This window comes from Pristiophorus japonicus, chromosome 1 (assembly GCF_044704955.1).
Source record: "Pristiophorus japonicus isolate sPriJap1 chromosome 1, sPriJap1.hap1, whole genome shotgun sequence".
Lineage (NCBI taxonomy): Eukaryota > Metazoa > Chordata > Chondrichthyes > Pristiophoridae > Pristiophorus > Pristiophorus japonicus.
The window spans coordinates 64,925,530-64,951,781 of NC_091977.1; the positions used below are offsets into that span (position 1 = coordinate 64,925,530).

The 26,252-nt window shown below is 45.6% G+C and overlaps 1 protein-coding gene across 1 annotated transcript in view; it reads right to left on the reverse strand.

The window, feature by feature from the left end:
* Positions 1–26,252, reverse strand: part of LOC139265788 (FERM and PDZ domain-containing protein 1) — a 187,108-nt gene that overhangs the window by 93,333 nt on the left and 67,523 nt on the right. Inside the window, exon 10 of the mRNA XM_070883650.1 lies at positions 8,210–8,336. Within this exon, the coding sequence (XP_070739751.1) occupies positions 8,210–8,336 (127 nt within the window). The remainder of the gene's footprint in view (positions 1–8,209; positions 8,337–26,252) is intronic.

Consider the following 26,252-nt stretch of genomic DNA (forward strand, 5'->3'; position numbering starts at 1 on the left):
CTCAAGTCGATTCCAGGGACGGTGGTTTTTCAGGACGACATCCTCATCATGGGTTACGATACTGAAGTACACCTCCACAACCTGGAGGAGGTGCTACGCAGACTGGACCGGGTAGGGCTGCGACTTCCTAGCTCCAGAGGTAGAATTCCTGGGGATGAGGGTAGCAGCAGACGGGATCAGCCCTACTGCGTCCAAGACGGAAGCGAGCACCCAGACTCTGTAACACGACAGAGCTGCGTTCATTCCTGGGGCTCCTGAACTGTTTTGGTAACTTTCTTCCCAAATTGAGCACGCTGCTAGAGCCGCTACATGTGCTCCTACGCAAAGGTCGCGAATGGGTCTGGGGGGGACAGCCAGGAAAGGGCTTTTAATAGAGCACGCAATTTGTTATGTTCCAACAATCTGTTAACGCTATATGACCCATGTAAGAAACTTGTGTTAACGTGCGATGCGTCGTCCTGTGGTGTCGGGTGTGTCAATGCCAAGGGTCAGTTACAGCCGGTAGCTTATGCCTCCAGAAGTCTGTCCCAGGCAGAAAGGGGCTACAGGATGATAGAAAAGGAGGCGCTCGCATGTGTATATGCGGTAAAGAAAATGCACCAGTACCTGTTTGGCAGGAAATTTGAGCTGGAGACAGATCACAAACCCCTAACATCCCTTTTGGCCGACAACAAGGCCATAAATGCAAATGCATCAGCCCATATACAGAGGTGGGCACTCACATTAGCTGCCTATGACTACACAATTCGGCACAGACCGGGCACCGAAAACTGCGCTGATGCACTCAGCAGGCTCCCACTAGCCACCACTGAGGGGGCTACCGAGCATGCTGCTGAGATGGTCATGGCTGTTGAAGCTTTCGGAAGCGAAGGCTCACCCGTGACAGCCCGTCAGATTAAAGTCTGAACAAATAGAGACCCGCTATTGTCTCTAGTCAAGAAATGTGTCCTGAATGGGGACTGGGCAGCCACGTACAGGGCATGCCCTGAGGAATTTAAACCATTTCACAGGCGAAGGGATGAACTCTCGATTCAGGCCGACTGCCTACTGTGGGGAAACCGCGTAGTCATGCCCCAGATGGGCACAGAGGTGTTCATCAGAGAACTCCACAATGAGCACCCGGGCATTGTCACGATGAAGGCAATTGCCAGGTCACATGTTTGGTGGCCAGGGATAGATGCAGATCTGGAACTTTGTGTTCGCAGGTGCAACACGTGTGCCCAGCTGGGCAATATGCCCAGGGAAGCCCCCCTTAGACCCTGGCCATGGCCCGCCAAGCCTTGGTCACGCATCCATGTGGACGACGCAGGTCCTTTCATGGGAAAAATGTTTTTGGTTGTGGTAGACACCTACTCCAAATGGATTGAGTGTGACATTTTAAATTCAAGCACATCCTCTGCCACAGAAGAAAGTCTACGGGCAATGTTCGCCGCCCACGGCCTACTGGACATCTTGGTCAGCGACAATGGCCCGTGCTTCACAAGCACTGAATTCCAGGACTTCATGGCAGGCAATGGAATTAACCATGTCAGAACGGCACCGTTCAAGCCGGCCTCAAACGGCCAGGCAGAACGAGCAGTGCAGATAATCAAATAGGGGATGCTCAGAATCCAAGGGGGTTCCCTACAATGCCGCTTATCACGCCTCTTGTTGGCCTACAGATCCCGACCACACTCGCTCACAGGGGTCCCACCCGCAGAGCTGCTAATGAAAAGGATGCTCAAAACCTGGTTATCCCTTATACACCCCACCATGAAAGAAATTGTCGAGAGCAGGCGCCAGTCACAATATCACTACCATGACAAGAATGCGAGGGCGTGATGTACTGATGTAAATGACCCTGTTTTTGTTCTCAACTACGCTGCAGGGCCCAAATGGCTCGCAGGCACTGTGGTTACCAAAGAGGGAAATAGGATTCTGGTAGTTAAACTTACCAATGGACAAATCTGCCGCAAACATGTGGATCAAACAAAAAGGGGGTTCAGCAACCCCATAGAAGAAGCAGAGGAAGAACACAATATAGAGTTCACTCCTCCACAGGTGACCGAACACAGGAACCAAAGGGAGGAGAGCCCAGTCACTGTGGGCAGTCCGGACAGGCCTGAGGCACTGCAAACAGCAGACACTCAGGCCAGCGCCCAACAACCGGAGTCCCAACTCAGGCGCTCTACAAGAGAGCATAAACCACCAGAGAAACTCAACCTGTGATCCCAATAAGACTTTGGGGGGGGAGGTGATGTCATGTATTCAACCAGCATTGTAACCCATGTATAAACGGACCTAAGTTGTACACTGTGAGAACAATGACCACTAGGTGGTGAACTTGTGGGAGACACTCCTAACCTAGACCTTCAGATATAAAAGGGGAAGCTCCACCCACTTCGATCACTTGAGTGCTATGGAATAAAGGATAGGTCACAGACTGACCTTCTCTCAAGCATGGGCCACGTGTGCATTTATACTGTATAGTAAGGACATATTAACACCTGTAGCCAGAGAGGATTGAAAAGTGATGGTCAGAGCCTCCACTATTTCCTTCCTTGCTTCTCTTAACAACCTGGGATACATTTCATCCGGGCTTGCCGATTTATTTACTTTCAAAGATGCTAAACCCCTTAATATTTCCTTTCTCACTATGTTTATCTCATCTAATATTTCACACTCCTCATCCTTAACTACAATGTCTGCATCGTGCTTCTCTTTTGTTGAGACAGATGCAAAGTATTCATTAAGAACCATACCCACGTCCCCGGCCTCCACAGACAAGTTACCTTTTTGGTCTCTAATAGGCCCTACTCTTTCTTTAGTTAACCTCTTGCTCTTTATATATTTCTAAAACAACTTTGAGTTTTTATTTTATTTTACTTGCCAATATTTTTTCATGCCCTCGCTTTGCTTTCCTAATTTCCTTTTAAATTTCACCCCTACACTTTCTATACTTCTCTAGGGTTTCTGCAGTGTTGTGCTCTCGGTATCTGACATAAGCTTTCCTTTTTTGCCTTATCCTACCCTGTATGCTCCTTAACATCTAGGGGGCTCTAGATTTGGGAGTCCCACCCTTCTTTGTGGGAAAATATTTGCTCTGAACCCTCACTATCTCCTCCTTGAATGCCTCCCACTGCTCTGATACTGATTTACATCAATGTCAGGCAGGCAGGCAAATTCGGTCAGGCAGAGTCAGCATGGATTTATGAAAGGGAAGTCATGTTTGACAAATTTGCTAGAATTCTTTGAGGATGTAATGAACAGGGTGGATAAAGGGGAACCAGTGGATGTGGTGTATTTGGACTTCCAGAAGGCATTTGACAAGGTGCCACATAAAAGTTTACTGCACAAGATAAAAGTTGGGCATTGGGGGTAATATATTAGTATGGATAGAGGATTGGCTAACTAACAGAAAACAGCGAGTTTGGATAAATGGTTCATTCTCTGGTTGGCAATCAGTAACCAGTGGGGTGCCGCAGGAATCAGTGCCGGGACCCCAACTATTTACAATCTATATTAATGACTTGGAGGAAGGGACCGAATGTAACGTAGCTAAGTTTGCTGACGGTACAAAGATGGGAGGAAAAGCAATGTTTGAGGACGACACAAAAAATCTGTAAAAGGACATAGGCTAAGTGAGCGGGCAAAAATTTGGCAGATGGAGTAGAATGTTGGAAAGTGTGAGGTTATGCACTTTGGCAGAAAAAAATAAAAGAGCAAGTTATTATTTAAATGGAGAAAGATTGCAAAGTGCTGCAGTACAGCAGGACCTGGGGGTACTTGTGCATAGAAACATAGAAACATAGAAACATAGAAAATAGGTGCAGGAGTAGGCCATTTGGCCCTTCTAGCCTGCACCGCCATTCAATGAGTTCATGGCTGAACATTCAACTTCAGTACCCCATTCCTGCTTTCTCGCCATACCCCTTGATCCCCCTAGTAGTAAGGACCTCATCTATAGGCATGAAACACAAGGTTAGTATGCAGGTACAGCAAGTGATCAGGAAGGCCAATGGAATCTTGGCCTTTATTGCAAAGGGGATGGAGTATAAAAGCAGGGAAGTCTTGCTACAATTGTATAGGATATTGGTGAGACCACACCTGGAATACTGCATGCAGTTTTGGTTTCCATATTTACGAAAGGATATACTTGCTTTGGAGGCAGTTCAGAGAAGGTTCACTAGGTTGATTCCAGAGAAGAGGGGGTTGACTTATGAGGAAAGGTTGAGTAGGTTGGGCCTCTACTCATTGGAATTCAGAAGAATGAGAGGTGATCTTATCGAAACGTATACGATTATGAGGGGGCTTGACAAGGTGGATGCAGAGAGGATGTTTCCACTGATAGGGGAGACTAGAACTAGAAGGCATAATCTTAGAATAAGGGGCCACCCATTTAAAACTGAGATGAGGAGAAATTTCTTCTCAGAGGGTTATAAATCTGTGGAATTCGCTGTCTCAGAGGGCTGTTGAAGCTGGGACAGTGAATAAATTTAAGGCAGAAACAGACAATTTCTTAAACGATAAGGGAATAAGGGGTTGTTGAGAGCAGGCAGGGAAGTGGACCTGAGTCCATGATTGAATCAGCCATGATCGTATTAAATGGCGGAGCAGGCTTGAAGAGCCGTATGGCCTACTCCTGCTCCTATTCCTTATGTTCTTATGCTCTTATGTAAGAAGCTGTTTCCAATTCACTTTTGCTAAATCACATCTCAGCTTAGTAAAATTGGCCTTTCCTCAATCGAGAACTTTTATTCCTGGTCTATCTTTGTCCTTTTCCATAACTATGCTAAATCTAACCACCAAAATGCTCTCCCACTGACACCTCTTCCACCTGCCCAGCTTAATTCCCTAAATCTAATTTTAGAACCGCCCCCCTTCCTTGTTGGGCTTGCTACATACTGGCTAAAAAGGTTCTGATTATATTTTAAGAATTCTGTGCCCTCTATACCTTTTACACTGATTCTGTTTGATTAGGGTTTGATTAGGGCAGGGAAAATAGAGTACAAGAGGAAGCTTGCAGAGAACATTAAGATGGACTGCAAAAGCTTCTATAGATATGTAAAGAGAAAAAGGTTAGTAAAGACAAACGTAGGTCCCCTGCAGTGAGAATCAGGGGAAGTCATAATGGAGAACAAAGAAATGGCAGACCAATTGAACAAGTACTTTGGTTCGGTATTCACTAAGGAGGACACAAACAACCTTCCGGATATAAAAGGGGTCAGAGGGTCTAGTAAGAAGGAGGAACTGAGGGAAATCCTTATTAGTCGGGAAATTGTGTTGGGGAAGTTGATGGGATTGAAGGCCAATAAATCCCCAGGGCCTGATGAACTGCATCCCAGAGTACTTAAGCAGGTGGCCTTGGAAATAGCGGATGCATTGAGAGTCATTTTCCAACATTCCATAGACTCTGGATCAGTTCCTATCGAGTGGAGGGTAGCCAATGTAACCCCACTTTTTAAAAAAGGAGGGAGAGAGAAAACAGGGAATTCTGACATCAGCCTGACATCAGTAGTGGGTAAAATGATGGAATCAATTATTAAGGATGTCATAGCAGCGCATTTGGAAAGAGGTGACATGATAGGTCCAAGTCAGTATGGATTTGTGAAAGGGAAATCATGCTTGACAAATCTTCTGGAATTTTTTTCCAGTAGTGTGGACAAGGGGTAACCAGTTGATGTGGTGTATTTGGACTTTCAGAAGGCTTTCGACAAGGTCCCACACAAGAGATTAATGTGCAAAGTTAAAGCACATGGGATTGGGGATAGTGTGCTGACGTGGATTGAGAATTGGTTGGCAAACAGGAAGCAAAGAGTAGGAGTAAATGGGTACTTTTCAGAATGGCAGGCAGTGACTAGTGGGGTACCGCAAGATTCTGTGCTGGGGCCCCAGCTGTTTACATTGTACATTAATGGTTTAGACGAGGTGATTAAATGTAGTATCTCCAAATTTGCGGATGACACTAAGTTGGGTGGCAGTGTGAGCTGTGAGGAGGATGTTATGAGGCTGCAGAGTGACTTGGATAGGTTAGGTGAGTGGGCAAATGCATGGCAGATGAAGTATAATGTGGATAAATGTGAGGTTATTCACTTTGGTGGTAAAAACAGAGAGACAGACTATTATCTGAATGGTGACAGATTAGGAAAAGGGGAGGTGCAACGAGACCTGGGTGTCATGGTACATCAGTCATTGAAGGTTGGCATGCAGGTACAGCAGGCGGTTAAGAAAGCAAATGGCATATTGGCCTTCAAAGCGAGGGGATTTGAGTACAGGGGCAGGGAGGTGTTACTACAATTGTACAGGGCCTTGGTGAGGCCACACCTGGAGTATTGTGTACAGTTTTGGTCTCCTAACTTGAGGAAGGACATTCTTGCTATTGAGGGAGTGCAGCGAAGGTTCACCAGACTGATTCCCGGGATGGCGGGACTGACATATCAAGAAAGACTGGATCAACTGGGCTTGTATTCACTGGAGTTCAGAAGAATGAGAGGGGATCTCATAGAAACGTTTAAAATTCTGACGGGTTTAGACAGGTTAGATGCAGGAAGAATTTTCCCAATGTTGGGGAAGTCCAGAACCAGGGGTCACAGTCTAAGGATAAGGGGTAAGCCATTTAGGACCGAGATGAGGAGAAACGTCTTCACCCAGAGAGTGATGAACCTGTGGAATTCTCTACCACAGAAAGTTGTTGCGGCCAATTCACTAAATATATTCAAAAAGGAGTTAGATGTAGTCCTTACCATTAGGGGGATCAAGGGGTATGGCGAGAAAGCAGGAATGGGGTACTGAAATTGCATGTTCAGCCATAAACTCATTGAATGGCGGTGCAGGCTCGAAGGGCCGAATGGCCTACTCCTGCACCTATTTTCTATGTTTCTATGTTTCTATGTCCCAGTTAATATTCGGGTAGTTGAAATCCCCTATTATTACTGCCCTATTGTTTTTGTGCTTCTCGGCCTACATGTTTGCTCTTCTATCTCCCTCTAATTGTTTGGGGTCTATAGTACACTCCCAGAAGTGTAATTGCCCCTTTTTTGTTCTTCAGTTCAACCCATATGGCCTCATTTGATGATCCTTCTGACATATCATCCCTCCTCATAGCTGTAATTGTTTCTTTAATCGAATTTGCGATTCCCCCTCCTTTTTTATTCCCCTCTCTATCTCATCTGAAAACTCTGTAACCAGGAATGTGAAGCTGCCATTCCTGCTCTTCTTTCAGGCCTGTTTCAGTAATAGTTATGATATCATACTTCCACGTGTCTATCTGTGCCCTCAGCTCATCTGCCTTATTCACTAGACTTCTTGCACTGAAATATATATCACTTAGCATTGCCAAACCCATTTGTTGTCTATTTTCTAGCCTTTGTTTCCTCTACCTTCCAAACTCACTTACTAATTTATTGCCTTCTAGTCCCAGCTTTGCTTCTCTCCCTTCTGAATCTATGCTCAGGTTCCCATTCCCCTGCCAAGCTACTTTAAACTCTCCCCAACAGCATGAGCAAACCTCCCTGCGAGGATATTGGTCCCGGCTCTGTTGAGGTGCAACCCGCCTGGCTTGTACAGGTCCCACCTCCCCCAGAACTGGTCCTAATGCCTCAGGATTCTAACCGCCATAGGTAAATGTTAAACCAAATTTTAGGGATTGACAATGTGCAAGGTAGGAACTCAATGGGGAGGGAATTATTTTCCTCCATTTGCTAAAGTTAATGAAAGCACAAATATGAAGCCAGAATCCCAATTTTAAATTCAATCTGACTTATTCAGCTACATTAGCAAAGAGAAAGAAAGACTTGCATTTATATAACGCCTTTCACAACCTCAGGACATCCCAAAGCACTTACAGCCCATGAAGTACTTTTTGAAGTATAGTCACTGTTGTAATGTAGGAAACGCGGCAGCCAATTTGCACACAGCAAGGTTCCAGAAACAGCAATGTGATAATGACCAAATAATTTTAGTGATGTTGATTGAGGGATAAATATTGGCCAGGACACTGGGGAGAATTCCCCTGCTCTTCTTCGAAATAATACCTTGGAATCCACCTGAGAGAGCAGATGGGGCCTCAGTTTAATGCCTCATCCTTTAGTACTACACTGGAGTGTCGGCCTAGATTTTTGTGCTCAAGTTTCTGGAGTGGGATTTAAACCCATAACCTTCTGACTCAGAGGTGAGAGTGGTACCAACTAAGCCACAGCTGAAACAAGGATATTCAGTTATAAAGAATTACCTTTTGCCCTGGTGCAACCAAGCTATGGTTGTTCTTCAGGTGATAGTTAATGGCCTTTCTGATATCTTTTTCCTTCATGTTATGCAGCAAAGTTGGTGAGACAAAGTTCTCAATGCCCCAATCCTTCCTGCAAATAATAATAATATCACTTAAGTGTACAGTTTAAAGAAAAGCTAGTAAATATCCCAGTCACTTGATTAATAGTAGTTTTCTTACATTCACAATTGTGGCAGAGTTGAGACAGAGAAACTTGCCCCACAGTACCACCTCGTGACCTGCGTGTGAAACTACATCGTGACAGTTGACAGCATTTTTGAATGGGAAATGTTGACATGAAAATGTGACCAAATATCATGACAACAGGAATTAAAGTTTATGGGAGTAGAAGTTAGAGTCCTGTACATCAAGCAGTCCCAGGTCAGGTATAGCATGGGCAGGTGTGGAGTAAAGCTCCCTCTAACCTCAGTTTACCACCTGTTCAGTATTGGCGCACAGAAGCCTGTTTCTTAGTCTGTTGTCTTTAAAAGTGACTGGGTTAAGGCTGGACAAACTTATTTCATGTAAATGAGAGAGGGGGCGGGCGGGGGAAACCGAGCCAGACAGAAAGAGAGACACAGAGCGAAATTGAGTGATAGGAGAGATGGAGAAAGACATGAAGAGAGAGAGAGAGAGACAGAGAAAAAAGAAAAGAAAGACTTGTATTTATACACTGCCTTTCATAACCTCAGGACGCCCAAAGCGCTTTATAGCCAATGAAGTACTTTTGAAGCGTAGTCATTGTTTTGATGGAGGAACCAGGGCAGCCAAATTCCACTTGGTAAGATCCCACAAACAGTAATGTGATAGTGACCAGATAATCTGTTTTAGTGATGTTGGTTGAGGCCCTTGCCTCAGCTCATCCGCTGCTGAAACCCTCATCCATGTCTTTGTTACCTTTAGACTTGACTATTCCAATGCATTCCTGGCTGGCCTCCCATGTTCTACCCTATGTAAACTTGAGGTTATCCAAAACTCAGCTACCTGTGTCCTAACTCGCACAAAGTCCCGTCCACCCATCATCCCTGTGCTCGCTGACCTACATTGGCTCCAAGTTAAGCAACGCCTCGATTTCAAAATTCTCATCCTTGTTTTCAAATCCCTCCATGACCACGCCCCCGGCCCCTCCTCCGCCCCCACCCCTACCCCCATCTCGGTAATCTCTTCCAGCCCCACAATCCCCCCGAGATATCTGCGCTCCTCTAATTCTGACCTCTTGAGTATCTCTGATTATAGTCACTCAACCATTGTTGCCTAGGCCCTAAACTCTGGAATTCCCTGCCTAAACCTCTCTGCCTCACTACCTCTCTTTCCTCCTTTAAGATGCTTCTTAAAACCTACCTCTTTGACCAAGCTTTTGGTCAGCTGCCCTAATTTCTTCTTATGTGGCTTGTTGTCATATTTTATATCTTATAATACTCCTGTGAAGCGTCTTGGGATGCTTTATTATGCTAAAGGTGCTATATAAATGCAAGTTGTTGTTGTTGTATAAATATTGGCTAGAACTTCCCTGCTCGGTTTCAAAATAGTGCCACGGGATCTTTTATATCCACCGGAGAGCAGGCGAGGCCTTGATTTAACATCTCATCCAAAAGATGGTACCTCGGACAGTGCAGCACTCCCTCAGTACTGCACTAAAGAGTGAGAGAGAGGTGAAGTGTGAGAGAAAGACAGACACACAGGGAGATAGAGAAAGACAGACAGAAACAGTGAAAGGGAGAGAGACAGACAGAGAGAGAGAGTCAGGAGACTTCCATCAGTCCAGGTTGGATTTGAGATAATGGTTTGCTAAAGTTCCTTACTACACAGACCCTTTAGTGAATGCTGCTTTTGAAATCGACTTACAAGTTGTTGACATTAAATTAAACTTTAAAAAATAGTTAATTCTTTGATCCCGCAATGTGATTGCAGGGAGAGCAGTTCGGCGAATCAAGGCTCCAATGTTGTAGTTCTACTTCCGGCCTGTGCTCCCTTCGGGTACAGTCTAACCATTCGAAGTGCCGGATCATGGAATTAACGATGTGGATCCTTCTTATTAAAGAGGACACCATCGTGTAGATGAAATTGCCTCGTTAGTCAGCTCATTCCTATTGAAGAACATTCAGCTAAAACCACAGAGCACGCAAGCTTTTTCCGATTGCCTCAATCTACCCTCTGCTCACCCGAGGGAGAAGTGAAGATCCCTCCCTCTACAGTCAGCAGCTCCTAGTATGTACAATAGGCATGAGACTGTCCAAGGTCCAAGCACCTAGCCAATAAAACACCCCAATAATGTCACGACTGCACCTTGTTGATAAGTGGATTGTGAATCCCTTCCCTTCAGCATCTGTACCTGTCATTGATACTTCAAATATTCATTGAAACTCGATTTTCTGATTGATGACACGGGCCATTATTAGTCAATGGGTGAAAATTCTATCTGAAGTCAACATGGTAGGTGTAGCATGCTTGGGAGCAACAGATGACTTTGGAGCTGTAGCTCCCAAAGCTCCCCACCACTGGGGTATCATCATCTCTGTTGTAGCCTAATTAATAGAGATTGATTGTCATAATTAGTCAACAACCTCACAGTCCCCCAGCCTCGCACAGCCCATTTCTGCCTCCTTCCCAAGATCCACAAACAGGACTGCCCGGTGGTAAACCCATTGTTTCAACTTGTTCATGTCCCACAGAACTGATTCTTCCTATCTCGACTGTTATTTTTTTCTCCCCTTATTCAGTCTCTTCCCACCGACATTCACGACTCTTCCGCGCCCTTTATCACTTTAACAGTTTCCTGGCCCCAACCATCTCCTTTTCACTATGGGCTGTAGGATCCGTTCCTCCCCCACAATGGTAAAAATTAGATTATGAAATGTAAAAATCCAGAACTGCATTACACCCCGCAATAGGAGCTGGGCAGTAAGGGGTTAATTCAGACATTGCAGCCGAAAACCACAAACTCTCAAGAGACTGGACAATCCACAATGGCACAGATTACTATACGAATGTTTTCTGTCTGGAAAAGATACAAGAACATTCACACATTTGTTTACCTTAAGGGGTTGCATTGTTAAAAAGACTGTAGGGTCATAGTGCAGCAAGGGGCCACATTACAGCAAGGGGCCGCATTACAGCAAAGGGCAACATTACAGCAAAATTATAAAGGGGAAAAGTGTGTGAGAAAGACAAGCCTGAAGGCTCTGTGCCTCAATGTGAGGAGTATTCATAATAAGGTGGACGAATTAACTGCGCAGATAACTGTTAACGGATATGATGTCATTGGCATCACGGAGACATGGCTCCAGGGTGACCAAGGTTGGGAACTCAACATCCAGAGGTATTCAACATTCAGAAAGGATAGACAGAAAGGTAAAGGAGGTGTGGTGACATTGCTGGTTAAATAGGAAATTAACACAATAGTAAGGAAGGACATTAGCTTGGATGATGTGGAATCGGTATGGGTGGAGCTACGGAATACCAAAGGGCAGAAAATGTTAGTGGGAGTTGTGTGCAGACCACAAACAGTAGTAGTGAGGCTGGTAACAGCATCAAACAAGAAATTAGGGATGCGTGCAATAAAGGTACAGCAGTTATCATGGGCGACTTTAATCTACATATTGATTAGGCTAATCAAACTGGTAGCAATGCGGTGGAGGAGGATTTCCTGGAGTGTATTAGGGATGGTTTTCTGGACCAATATGTCAAGGAACCAACTAAAGGGCTGGCCATCTTAGACTGGGTGATGTGTAATGAGAAAGGACTAATTAGCAATCTTGTTGTGCGAGAGGCTCTTGGGGAAGGGTGACCATAATATGGTAGAATTCTTTATTAAGATGGAGAGTGACACAGTTAATTCAGAGACTAGGGTCCTGAGCTTAAGGAAAGGTAACTTCGATGGTATGAGACGTGAATTGGCTAGAATAGACTGGCGAATGATACTTAAAGTAGTAATCTCAGGATTGCTACCACTGCCACGTGCTAGTCAGAGTAGGAATCGCAGGATAGCTCAGATGAATACGTGGCTTGAGGAGTGGTGCAGAAGGGAGGGATTCAAATTCCTGGGACATTGGAACCGGTTCTGGGGGAGATGGGACCAGTACAAGCCGGACGGTCTCCACCTGGGCAGGACGGAACCAATATCCGAGGGGAAGTGTTTGCTCGTGCTGTTGGGGAGGAGTTAAACTAATATGGCAGGGGGATGGGAACCTATGCAGGGAGACAGAGGGAAATAAAAAGGAGGCAGAAGCAAAATATAGAAAGGAGAATAGTAAAAGTGGAGGGCAGAGAAACCCAAGGCAAAAAACAAAGAGGGCCACATTACAGCAAAATTCTAAAAGGGACAAAGTGTGTTTAAAAAAACAAGCCTGAGATCTCTGTGCCTCAATGCGAGGAGTATTCGGAATAAGGTGGATGAATTAACTGCGCAGATAGCAGTTAACGGATACGATGTGATTGGCATCACGGAGACATGGCTCCGGCGGACCAAGGCTGTGAACTCAACATCCAAGGGAATTCAGCATTTAGGAAGGATGGACAGAAAGGAAAAAGAGGCGGGGTGGCGTTGCTGGTTAAAGATGAAATCAATGCAATTGTAAGGAAGGACATTAGCCTGGATGACGTGGAATCGGTATGGGTGGAGCTGCGGAATACCAAAGGGCTGAAAACGCTAGTGGGTGTTGTGTATAGACCACCAAATAGTCGTAGTGAGGTTGGGGACAGCATCAAACAAGAAATAAGGGATGTGTGCAATAAAGGTACAGCAGTAATCATGGGTGACTTTAATCTACACGTTGATTGGGCTAACCTAACTGGTAGCAATACGGTGGAGGAGGATTTCCTGGAGTGTATTAGGGATGGTTTTCTAGACCAATATGTCGAGGAACCAACCAGGGAGCTGGCCATCCTAGACTGGGTATTGTATAATCAGAAGGGACTAATTAGCAATCTTGTTGTGCGAGGTCCCTTGGGGAAAAGTGACCATAATATGGTAGAATTCTTTATGAAGCTGGAGAGTGACAAAATTAATTCGGAAACTAGGGCCCTGAACTTAAGGAAAGGTAACTTCGACGGTATGAGGCGTGAATTGGCTAGAATAGACTGGCAAACGATAATAAAAGGGTTGATAGTGGATAAGCAATGGCAAACATTTAAAGATCACATGGATGAACTTCAGCAAATGTACATCCATGTCTGGAGTAAAAATAAAACTGGGAAGGTGGCTCAACCGTGGCTAACAAAGGAAATTAAGGATAGTGTTGAAGCCAAGGAAGAAGCATATAAATTGGCGAGAAAAAGCAACAAACCTGAGGACTGGGAGAAATTTAGAATTCAACAGAGGACTAAGAGGGGGAAAATAGAGTACGAGAGGAAGCTTGCAGGGAATATAAAAACTGACTGCAAAAGCTTCTATAAATATGTGAAGAGAAAAAGATTAGTAAAGACAAACGTAGGTCCCTTGTAGTCGGATTCAGGTGAAATTATACTGGGGAACAAAGAAATGGCAGACCAATTGAACCAATACTTCAGTTCTGTCTTCACAAAGGAAGATACAAATAACCTTCCGAAGGTACTAAGGGACAGTGGGTCTCGTGAGAAGGAGGAACTGAAGGATATCCTTATTAGGCAGGAAATTGTGTTCGGGAAATTGATGGGATTGAAGGCCGATAAATCCCCAGGGCCTGATAGTCTGCATCCCAGACTGCTCAAGGAAGTGGCCCTAGAAATAGTGGATGCATTGGTGATCATTTTCTAACAGTCTATCGACTCTGGATCAGTTCTCATGGACTGGAGGGTAGCTAATGTAACACCACTTTTTAAAAAAGGAGGGAGAGAAAACGGGTAATTATAGACCGGTTAGCTTGACATCGGTGGTGGGGAAAATGTTGAATCAATCATTAAGGATGAAATAGCAACGCATTTGGAAAGCAGTGACAGGATCGGTCCAAGTCAGCATGGATTTGTGAAAGGGAAATCATGCTTGACGAATCTTCTGGAATTTCTTGAGGATGTAACTAGCAGAGTGGACAAGGGAGAACCAGTGGATGTGGTATATTTGGACTTTCAAAAGGCTTTTGACAAGGTCCCACACAAGAGATTGGTGTGCAAAATCAAAGCACATGGTATTGGAGGTAATATACTGACGTGGATAGGGAACTGGTTGGCAGACAGGAAGCAGAGAGTCGGGATAAACGGGTCCTTTTCAAAATGGCAGGCAGTGACTGGTGGAGTGCCTCAGGGCTCAGTGCTGGGACCCCAGCTATTTACAAAATATATTAACGATTTGGATGAAGGAATAGAATGTAATATCTCCAAGTTTGCAGATGACACTAAACTGGGTGGTGGTGTGAGCTGTGAGAAGGACGCTAAGAGGCTGCAGGGTGACTTGGACAGGTTAGGCGAGTGGGCAAATGCATGGCAGATGCAGTATAATGTGGATAAATGTGAGGTTATCCATTTTGGGGGCAAAAACACAAAGACAGAATATTATCTGAATGGCGGCAGATTAGGAAAAGGGGAGGTGCAACGAGACCTGGGTGTCATGGTTCATCAGTCACTGAAAGTGGGCACGCAGGTACAGCAGGCGGTGAAGAAGGCAAATGGTATGTTGGCCTTCATAGCTAGGGGATTTGAATATAGAAGCAGGGAGGTCTTACTGAAGTTGTACAGGGCCTTAGTGAGGCCTCACCTGGAATATTGAGTTCAGTTTTGGTCTCCATTCTGAGTTCTTGCTATTGAGGGAGTGCAGCGAAGGTTCACCAGACTGATTCCAAGGATGGCTGGGCTGTCATATGAGGAGAGACTGGATCAACTCGGCCTTTATTTCCTGGAGTTTAGAAGGATGAGAAGGGATCTCATAGAAACATATAAGATTCTGACGGGACTGGACAGGTTAGATGCGGGAAGGAAGTTCCCGATGTTGGGGAAGTCCAGAACCAGGGGACATAGTCTAAGGATAAGGGGTAGGCCATTTAGGACTGAGATGAGGAGAAACGTCTTCACTCAGAGAGTTGTTAACCTGTGGAATTCCCTGCCGCAGAGAGTTGTTGACGCCAATTCACTGGATATATTCAAGAGGGAGTTAGATATGGCTCTTACGGTGAAGGGGATCAAGGGGTATGGAGAGAAAGCAGGAAAAGAGTACTGAAGGAATGATCAGCCATGATCTTGTTGAATGGCGGTGCAGGTTCAAAGGGCCGAATGGCCTACTCCTGCACCTATTTTTCTATGTTTCTATGTTTCTAAAGGGTTGACGGTGGTTAGGCAATGGCAAACATTTAAAGATCACATGGATGAACTTCAACAATTGTACATCCTATCTGGAGTAAAAATAAAACGGGGAAGGTGGCTCAACTGTGGCTAACAAGAGAAATTAAGGATAGTGTTAAATCCAAGGTAGAGGCATATAAATTTGCCAGAAAAAGCATCAAACCTGAGGACTGGGAGAAATTTAGAATTCAGCAGGGGAGGACAAAGGGTCTAATTAGGAGGGAGATAATAGAGTAAAAACTGCAGGGAACATAAAAACTGACTGCAAAAGCTTCTATCGATATGTGAAGAGAAAAAGATTAGTGAAGACAAATGTAGGTCCCTTGTAGTCAGATTCAGGAGAATTTATAATGGGGAATAAAGAAATGGCAGACCAGTTGAACAAATACTTTGGTTCTGTCTTCACGAAGGAAGACACAAATAACCTTCTGGAAATATAGGGGACCGAGGGTCTAGAGAGAAGGAGGAACTGAAGGAAATCTTTTTTAGGCGGGAACTTGTGTTCGGGAAATTAATGGGATTGAAGGCCGATAAATCCCCGGAGCCTGATAGTCTGCATCCCAGAGTACTTAAGGAACTAACCCTAGAAATAGTGAATGCATTGATGGTCATTTTCCAACAGTCTATCGACTCTGGATCAGTTCCTATGAACTGGAAGTAGCTAATGTAACACCACTTTTTAAGGAAGGTAGAAGGGAGAAAGCGGGTAATTACAGACTGGTTAGCCTGACATCAGTGGTGGGGAAATGTTGGAATCAATTATTAAAGATGAAATAGCAGCGCATTTGGAAAGCAGTGACAGGATCGGTTCAAGTCAACATGGATTTATGAAAGGGAAAGCAAGCTTGACAAATCTTCGAGTTTTTTGAGGATGTAACTGGTAGAGTGGACAAGGGAGAGCCAGTGGGTGTGGTGTATTTGGACTTTCAAAAGGCTTTTGACAAGGTCCCACACAGAGATTGGTGTGCAAAATTAAAGCACATGGTATTGGGGGTAATGTACTGACGTGGATAGAGAACTGGTTGGCAGACAGGAAGCAGAGAGTTGGGATAAACGGGTCCTTTTCAGAATGGCAAGCAGTGACTAGTGGAGTGCCGCAATGTTCAGTGCTGGGACCCCAGCAATTTACAATATACATTAATGATTTAGATGAAGGGATTGAGTGTAATATCTCCAGTTAACATAGAAACATAGAAACATAGAAAATAAGTGCAGGAGTAGGCCATTCAGCCCTTCGAGCCTGCACCGCCATTCAATAAGATCAGTGCTGATCATTCCCTCATGTCCCCTCTCCAGCTTTCTCTCCATACCCCTTGATCCCCTTAGCCGTAAGTGCCATATCTAACTCCCTCTTAAATATATCCAATGAACTGGCATCAACAACTCCCTGCGGCAGGGAATTCCACAGGTTAACAACTCTCTGAGTGTAGAAGTTTCTCCTCATCTCAGTCCTAAATGGCCTATTCCTTATCCTTAGACTATGTTCCCTGGTCCTGGACTTCCCCAACATTGGGAACATTCTTCCTGCATCTAACCTGTCCAGTACCGTCAGAATCTTATACGTTTCTATGAGATCCCCTCTCATCCTTCTAAACTCCAGTGAATAAAGGCCCAGTTGATCCAGTCTTTCCTCATATGACAGTCCAGCCATCCCTGGAATCAGTCTGGTGAATCTTCGCTGCATTCCCTCAATAGCAAGAACATGCTTCCTCAGATTAGGAGACCAAAACTGAACACAATATTCCAGGTGAGGCCTCACTAAGGCCCTGTACAACTGCAGTAAGACCTCCCTGCTCCTATACTCAAATCCCCTAGCTTTTGAAAGTCCAAATACATCACATCCACTGGTTCTCCCTGGTCCACTCTGCTAGTTACATCCTCAAAAAATTCCAGAAGGTTTGTCAAGCATGATTTCCCTTTCATAAATCAATGCTGACTTGGACCGATCCTGTCACTGTTTTCCAAATGCGCTGCTATCCATCCTTAATGATTGATTCCAACATTTTCCCCACTACTGATGTTAGGCTAACTGGTCTATCATTACCCATTTTCTCTCTCCCTCCTTTTTTAAAAAGTGGTGTTACATTAGCTATCCTCCAGTGCATAGAAACTGATCCAGAGTCGATAACCTGTTGGAAAATGATCACCAATGCATCCACTATTTTTCGGGCCACTTCCTTAAGTACTCTGGGATGCAGACTATCAGGCCCCGGGGATTTATCGGCCTTCAATCCCATCAATTTCCTTAATACAATTTCCTGCCTAATAAGGATATCCTTCAGTTCCTCCTTGTCACTAGACCCACTGTCCCCAGTACATTCGGAAGGTTATATGTTTCTTCCCTCGTGAAGACAGAACCAAAGCATTTGTTCAATTGGTCTGCTATTTCTTTGCTCCCCATTATAAATTCACTTGAATCCGACTGCAAGCGACCTACGTTTGTCTTCACTAATCTTTTTCTCTTCACATATCTATAGAAGCTTTTGCAGTCAGTTTTTATGTTCCCTGCAAGCTTCCTCTCGTACTCTATTTTCCCCCTCTTAATTAAACCCTTAGTCCTCCTCTGTTGAATTCTAAATTTCTCCTAGTCCTCAGGTTTGTTGCTTTTTCTGGCCAATTTATATGCCTCTTCCTTGGTTTTAACACTATCCTTAATTTTCCTTGTTAGCCACAGTTGAGCCACCTTCCCCGTTTTATTTTTATTCCAGACAGCGATGTACAATTGCTGAAGTTCATCCATGTGATCTTTAAATGTTTGCCAGTGTTTATCCACTGTCAACTCTTTCAGTATCCTTTGCCAGTCTATTCTCGCCAATTCACGCCTCATACTGTCAAAGTTACCTTTCCTTACGTTCAGGGCCCAAGTTTCCGAATTAACTGTGTCACTCTCCATCTTAATAAAGAATTCTACCATATTATAGTCACTCTTCCACAAGGGGCCTCGCACAACAAGATTGCTTATTGGTCCCTTCTCATTACACATCACCCAGTCTCGGATGGCCAGCCCTCTATTTGGTTCCTCGACATATTGGTCTAGAAAACCATCCCTAATACACTCCAGGAAATCCTCCTCCACCGCATTGCTATCAGTTTGGTTAGCTCAATCAATATGTAGATTAAAGTCGTTCATGAGTACTGCTGTACCTTTATTGCACACATCCCTTATTTCTTGTTTGATGCAGTCCCCAACCTCACTACTACTGTTTGGTGGTCTGTACACAACACCCACTAGCGTTTTCTGCCTTTTTGTATTCCACAGCTCCATGCATACCCATTCCACATCATCCAGGCTAATGTCCCTCCTTACTATTGCATTAATTTCCTCTTTAACCAGCAACGCCACCCCGCCTCCTTTTCCTCTCTGCCTATCCTTCCTAAATGTTGAATACCTCTGGATGTTGAATTCTCAGCCTTGCTCACACTGGAGTCTTGTCTCCGTGATGCCAATTACATCATATCCGTTAACTGCTGTCTGCGCAGTTAATTCGTCCACCTTATTCCGAATACTCCTCGCATTGAGGCATAGGGCCTTCAGGTTTGTCTTTTTAACACACTTTGCTCCTTTAGAATTTTGCTGTAATGTGGCCCTTTTTGCTTTTTGCCTTGGGTTTCTCTGCCCTCCACTTTTACTATTCTGCTTTCTATCTTTTGCTTCTGCCTCCATTTTATTTCCCTCTGTCTCCCTGCATAGGTTCCCATCCCCCTGCCATGTTAGTTTAACTCCTCCCCAACAGCACTAGCAAACATTCCACCTCGGACATTGGTTCTGGTCCTGCCCAGGTGCAGACCGTCCGGTTTGTACTGGTCCCATCTCCCCCAGAACCGGTTCCAATGTCCCAGGAATTTGAATCTCTCCCTTTTGCACCACTCCTCAAGCCACGTATTCATCTGAGCTATCCTGCGATTCCTACTCTGACTAGCACGTGGCACTGGTAGCAATCCTGAGATTACTACTTTTGAGGTCATACTTTTTAATTTAGTTGCTAGCTCCCTAAATTCATCTTGTAGGACCTCATCCCATTTTCTACCTATATCGTTGGTACCTATATGCACCACAACAACTGGCTGTTCACCCTCTCTTTTCAGAATGTCCTGCACCTGCTTCGAGACATCCTTGACCCTTGCACCAGGGAGGCAACATACCATCCTGTGAAATTCCCTACCGCAGAGAGTTGTTGTTGCCAGCTCATTGGATATAATTCAAAAGGGAGTTAGATATGGCCCTTATGGCTAAAGAAATCAAGGAGTATGGAGAGAAAGCAGGAAAGGGGTACTGAGGTGAATGATCAGCCATGATCTTATTGAATGGTGGTGCAGGCTCGAAGGGCCGAATGGCCCATCCGTGCACCTATTTTCTATGTTTCTATGTACTTTGGACCATTGGCTCCAGATAGGCTGATATCAGTGTAAGCCCAGACAATGGGCCGGATCCATGAACTATTTGAATACAAATGCTGCTAGAAACCATCGTCTACACATGCAGTTACCTTGGAAAGGTTGCATTGTCAGAAAAACCTTTTCATGCAGACAGGCTGTGGTCAAGGTAATCATGGACAATGACCCTAAATGAGGGCCAATTAGCATCAAGAGTGTTTCTGCTAGAGACATCACACATTTAGTACCGCCATCGTGTTCACATGAGGGCAACAGGAAACCTGCTTCAAGATATTGCAAGTTGAATTTTGTATAAAGAAGAGCCACTTCGAAGAGGGAAGGGGAGTGTGTCTGGAAAGTCGACAAGAAGGACACAAGCTGGTAACTACGGTCTGGGCCTACAATCAACATCAGGAAACAGCCGATGATGGGGTGATTATGTGTTTCAATCAAATCATAGAAGGGTTTTTGTGATTTTGTCTGAGTCTTTTTATATGTATCAGTCGAATCACTGACTGGTTTAACAGTGTCATATTGTGTCAATGCAAATTACTCTTGTGTGGGGGTTTTTATTTTGGGTTTTGTTATTCTGATATAAACCGTAAGGGTTTGTATTTTGGGTTTTGTTATTCCGATATTAACTGTAGGAGTTTGTATTTTGGGTTTTGTTATTCCGCTATAAATCGTAGGGATTTATACTGGGGAGATAATTGTGTGTATGTTCAATAAACGAACAAATCTAAGGTTGAGCCAAAACCCTGTGCCATGTTCTTATAAATCCTGAAGTCAAAGAACTGTGTGTTACGGAGGATTAGTATCAGAAACCCTTACAGGATGTCTAATCCCACTACACCTCCATTCCCCACAAAACAGCCTGGGTGCGATCCACTTCTGCCTTGAATAGAGGCCCAACCAGTCCCCATCCACCACCACACTCCTCCAACTGGCTGAACTTGTTCTCACAGTGCACAACTTCTCCTTTGACTCCACTCATTTCCTCCAAATAAAGGGTGTTGCTCTGGAAACCCGCATGGGTCCTCGCTATGTCTGCCTTTTTGTGAGATATGTGGAACATTCTTTGTTCCAGTCCTACTCAGATCCCCTCGCTCAACTCTTTTCCATGACATTGATGACTGTGTCGATGCCGTTTCCTGCTCTCGCCCTGAACTGGAAAATTTAATTCACTTTGCTTCCAATTTCCACCCTTCCCTCACCTTCACATGGTCCATCTCTGACTCTTCCCTTCCCTTCCTCGACTTCTCTCTCTCCATTTCTGGGGATAGGCTCTCGACAAACATTCACTATACGCCTACTGGCTTCCACAGCTACCTGGATTACACTCCGCCGCCCCCCCCCCCGGCCCCTCCCCCCACCTCCTGTAAGGACTTAATTCCATTCTCCCGGTATCTCCGTCCCATCTGTTCTGACGATGCCACCTTCCATACTAGTGCTTCTGATATGTCTTCCTTTTTCCTCAGCTGAGCGTTCCCCTCTACCATAGTTGACATGGCCATCAATTATGTCCGGTCCATTTCCAGCACTTCTGCTTTATCCCTTTCCCCTCCCTCCCAGAACTATGATAGGGTTCCCCTTGGTCTCACCTTTCACCCCACCAGCCTCCACATTCAACGGATCATCCTCCGCCATTTCCACCACCTCCAGCGTGATCCTACCACCAAGCACATCTTCCCCTCCCCTCTCCTGTCAGCATTCCGAAGGGACTGCTCCATCTGCGACACCCTGGTCCACTCCTCAATCACCCCAGCATCCCCTCCCCTTCCCACGGCACTTTCCCATGCAAGCGCAGGAGATGCACAAGATAAAAGTTCACGGAGTTGGAGGTAATATGTTAGCATGGATAGACGATTGGCTAACTAACAGAGAACAGAGAGTCGGGATAAATGGTTCATTCTCTGGTTGGCAACCAGTAACCAGTGGGGAGCCGCAGGGATCAGTGCTGGGACCCCAATTATTTACAATCCATATTAACGACTTGGAAGAAGGGACTGAGTGTAACGTAGGCAAGTTTGCTGATGATATAAAGATGGGAGGAAAAGCAATGTGTGAGGAGGACACAAAAAAATCTGTAAAAGAACATAGACAGGCTAAGTGAGTGGGCAAAAATTTGGCAGATGGAGTATAATGTCGGAAAGTGTGAGGTCATGCACTTTGGCAGAAAAAATCAAAGAGCAAGTTATTATATAAATGGAGAAAGATTGCAAAGTGCCGCAGTACAGCGGGAGCTGGGGGTACTTGTGCATGAAACACAAAAGGATAGTATGCAGGTACAGCAAGGAAGGCCAATGGTATCTTGGCCTTTATTGCAAAGGGATGGAGTATAAATGCAGGGAAGTCATACTACAGCTATATAAGGTATTGGTGAGGCCACACTTGAAATACTGCGTGCAGTTTTGGTTTCCATATTTACAAAAGGATATACTTGCTTTGGAGACAGTTCAGAAAAGCTTCACTAGGTTGATTCCGGGGATGAGGGGGTTGACTTATGAGGAAAGGTTGAGTAGGTTGGGCCTCTACTCATTGGAATTCAGAAGAATGAGAGGTGATTGTATCGAAATGTATAAGGTTATGAAGGGGCTTGACAAGGTGGATGCAGAGATAATGTTTCCACTGATGGGGGAGACTAGAACTAGAGGGCACGATCTTAGAGTAAGGGGCCGCCCATTTAAAACAAATGAGGAGAAATTTCTTCTCTCAGAGGATTGTAAATCTGTGGAATTCGCTGCCTCAGAGAACTGTAGAAGCTGGGACATTGAATAAATTTAAGACAGAAATGGACAGTTTTTTTAAGCGATAAGGGGTTATGGGGAGCAGGCAGGGAAGTGGAGCTGAGTCCATGATCAGATCAGCCATGATCTTTTTGAATGGCGGAGCAGACTCGAAGAGCTGTATGGCCTACTCCTGTTCCTATTTCTTATGTTCTTATGCAACACCTGCCCTTTTACCTCCTCCTTTCCCACTATTCAGGGCCCCAAACACTTCTTCCAGGTGAAACAGCGATTTACTTATACCTCTTTCAATTTAGTATACCGTATTCGCTGCTCATGATGCGATCTACTCTACACTGGGGAGACCAAACGCAGATTGGATGACCGATTTGCAGAACACCTCTCTTCAGTCCGCAAGCGTGACCCCGAGCTTCTGGTCACCTGTTAATTTAATTCTCCACTCCACTCCCACTCTGACCTCTCGGTCCTCAGTCTCTTACACTGTTCTAGAGGCTCAATGTAAGCTCGAGGACAGCACCTCAGCTTTCTATTCGGCACTTTACAACCTTCTGGACTCGACATCGAGTTCAACAATTTCAGACTATAACCTCTGCCCCTATTTTTCATATCGCAGCTGTTGATGATTCTGCTATTCTCATTTACATATCTTCTAGACTCATCTTCTGGTTTGTTACTTGTCCCATTACCATCTCCGTTTGCTTTGTACTATCTTACCTTTTGTCATTTAATCACTCCTGCCTTCCACCTTATCTCAGACCTTCCCTTTTGTTCTTGCCTCCCCGCCCCCCACTTTCCCTGCCCCTGCACTGGCTTAAAATCTGGGACATCTCTAACTTTTTCCAGTTCTAACGAAAGGTCGTCCACCTGAAACGTTCACTCTGTTTCTCAGGATGGGCAGGAGAGGGGTGAGGGGGTTAAATTGTTAACAATGGAAACTCAACCTCAACCACCGTGAACTCGTTTATGTCCGGTTTAACCAGGGTGGCCAGTAATTACAATATGTTAATGAGACTATGAACACCTCCCCGTGATCTCTTCTCTGCCGTGATCTCCTCCCCTCTCCGCGATCTGATCTCTTCCTACCCATCCCCCCCCTCCCCCCAACTTTCAGTGACCTCTCCCTCCATCCTCTCCAGTCCTTGGCTATCCATCGGGCCAGCAATCGGGCTGGAAGCTGTGTACAAAAATTCAAATGAGGTCCTGCCATTAAATTTGCAGAGCCTTCACCTTTCCCGTAGTTCCAGGTTTCCTGGTGGCTGACAGTTGCTCCCGCTCCCTCCCCGTAAATCTCGAGGCTCTTAACTCTTTCTCTCTCCACAGTAACTGCCTGGCCTGCTGAGTGTTTCCAGCATTTTTTGTTTTTACAATAACTCCGTTATTTTTGTATCATGTGACAACCAGGATGGTAGAAGGAGAACTAGATGGAGCTTTGTCTTTTTTTGTCCAGCAATTTCATTGTTTCAATCGGACATTAAGAAAACATAAATATTTTTCGTTCCCCTTTGCGTTGCATTGCATCGATATTCTGCAGTTGGAAATTTATCCTGGCGGAGTCCTGCTTTGAATATGCAGATCGGGAGCCGATGAGGTCATCAGGGCCCGACTGCTATTGTAAGCCATTGTAGCTTTCCTGCTCAGGTGAGGAGAGCGGGAAGAGGAGCTGGCGCCAGAAGAGGCATAAACAGGTACATTTAAAAACAATTTTTTTAACTTTCCTTGTGGGGCCAGGAGGAATGTCGCTCACCAGCCAGCTATCTCTTCAGATAGGCAACTGACCAAGGTCATGCCGATAGGTCCTGGAGTGAAAATTGCCCGAGCCTCACGCTATTGAGGAGCTCAGTGGCGTTTGGTGCTTACCTTGGCTCACTGCTCGCTCAATTCCAACCCCAAGTAACAATCAAGCCTTAATGAAGTCTAAAGAATTACAGAGTGCAAGGGAGGAGACCCTCAAGGGTAGAGAGTTAAATATGAGAATCCAAGGTGGATCTCGCTGTGACATGTTGGTGAGGTGTCTCACGATTGAAGAGGCCCTCTAACCGGGAATCTCCCGAACGATGAGTCCTGTTAACGAGGATTCTCACTAATGAGGTTCTCGCTAATGAGAAGTCTGGCTAAAGAGGTATCGCTAATGAGGATTCTTGCTAATGAGAAGTTTTGCTAACCAGGATTCTCGCTAATGAGAAGTCTTGTTAATGACGAGTCTCGCTAGCGACGAGTTTCACTAATGAGGAGTCTCACTAACAAAGATTCTTGCCAATGAAGTGTCTCACTAATGATCAGTCTCGCTAACGAAGAGTCCTCTTAACGAGGAGTCTCGCTAACAAAGAATCTTGCGAATGATGAGTCTCGCTAATGAGCAGTCTCGCTAGTGAGAAGTTTTGCTAACAAGTATTCTCGCTAATAAGGAGTCTCGCTAATGAGAAGTTTCGCCAACAAGGATTTTCACTAATAAAGTGTCCCACTAATGAGAAAGCTTAGTAACGATGAATCTTGCTAATGCGGAGTTCCCGCTGCATTAACTTACACTGATAATTCCTGGTAATCTCTGCCAGGGGTTCTCCTGGCCTCCAGCCATAACTTCGGTAAGAGACTGGCAGAACTCCCAGAGAAGCCAGCTCAGTCACTCTGCTGTCAAATTAATGGCAGAAGACCGGGACAAATTTCAGGCAATTTTTGCTGAATACACCAGCAATACTGACAGCGGCTTATCTTAACCGCAGAGTGCTGTGCCTCTCCTGACCTGATCTGAATTTGGTGGGTCAGGATATTTGAACGGTACGGTCACACCTCCAGAATTGGCCTACCCTACAGGCAGGGCATTGTGCCCAAAACAGGGGCACAGGAACACTTGTGCAGCTTGCCCGAGAGATATATTGGTTTATACACCATAGTTTTGGTTATTTTTCTGTTTGGGAAGTTTCCATGCATCACTGTTCCTTGGCTAGAAATGCAGCCTGATCCCTCACCTTTGACAATCCTGCTCTGTAGTAAATGCATTTGTGCTCTGGTTTTTCTGCCTTCCATACCTGACAGTCTGGCCAAGATTGGGATATTGTAGGAGCACAGCCATGCGTTGCCAAAGTTTTGGGCCCAAGTTTCCACACGCGCCTAGAACGGCGCAGTCCCGACCTGGACGCCCGTTTTTTGCGCCACAAAGTGCGCCTAAAAAAATCCTCGGTATTCTCCACCTACCTGCAGGTCCTCTGGCCCTGGGCGCAGCCAGCACGAGCTGTGGAGGGGGGCGGAGCCAGGTCCCTGCGCTGAAAACAGTGCCGGGACCTCTGCACATGCGCGCTACAGTCGGCACGCAAGTGCAGTAGCTCCAGGCGCCGAACTGTGTGGGAGGGGCCCGAAGCACGCAGCCCCTAGCCCTGGCCGAATGGCCTCACTGGGGCTGCGTGAATAAGGCCCCTCCCACGGCCAGCTCCTGCTTCCCCCCCCCCCACCCCCCGACCAAACTCAACACCCGCTCCCCCCTGCCTCCGGACTAGACCCGACACCCGCTCCCCCCCCCCCCCACCCGACTGGACCCGACCCGACCCGCGCTCCTGTTCCCGCTCCCCGCCCCCCCGACTGGACCCGACCCGACCTGCGCTCCCGACCCGACCCGACCCCACCCCCCCCCACTGGACCCGACC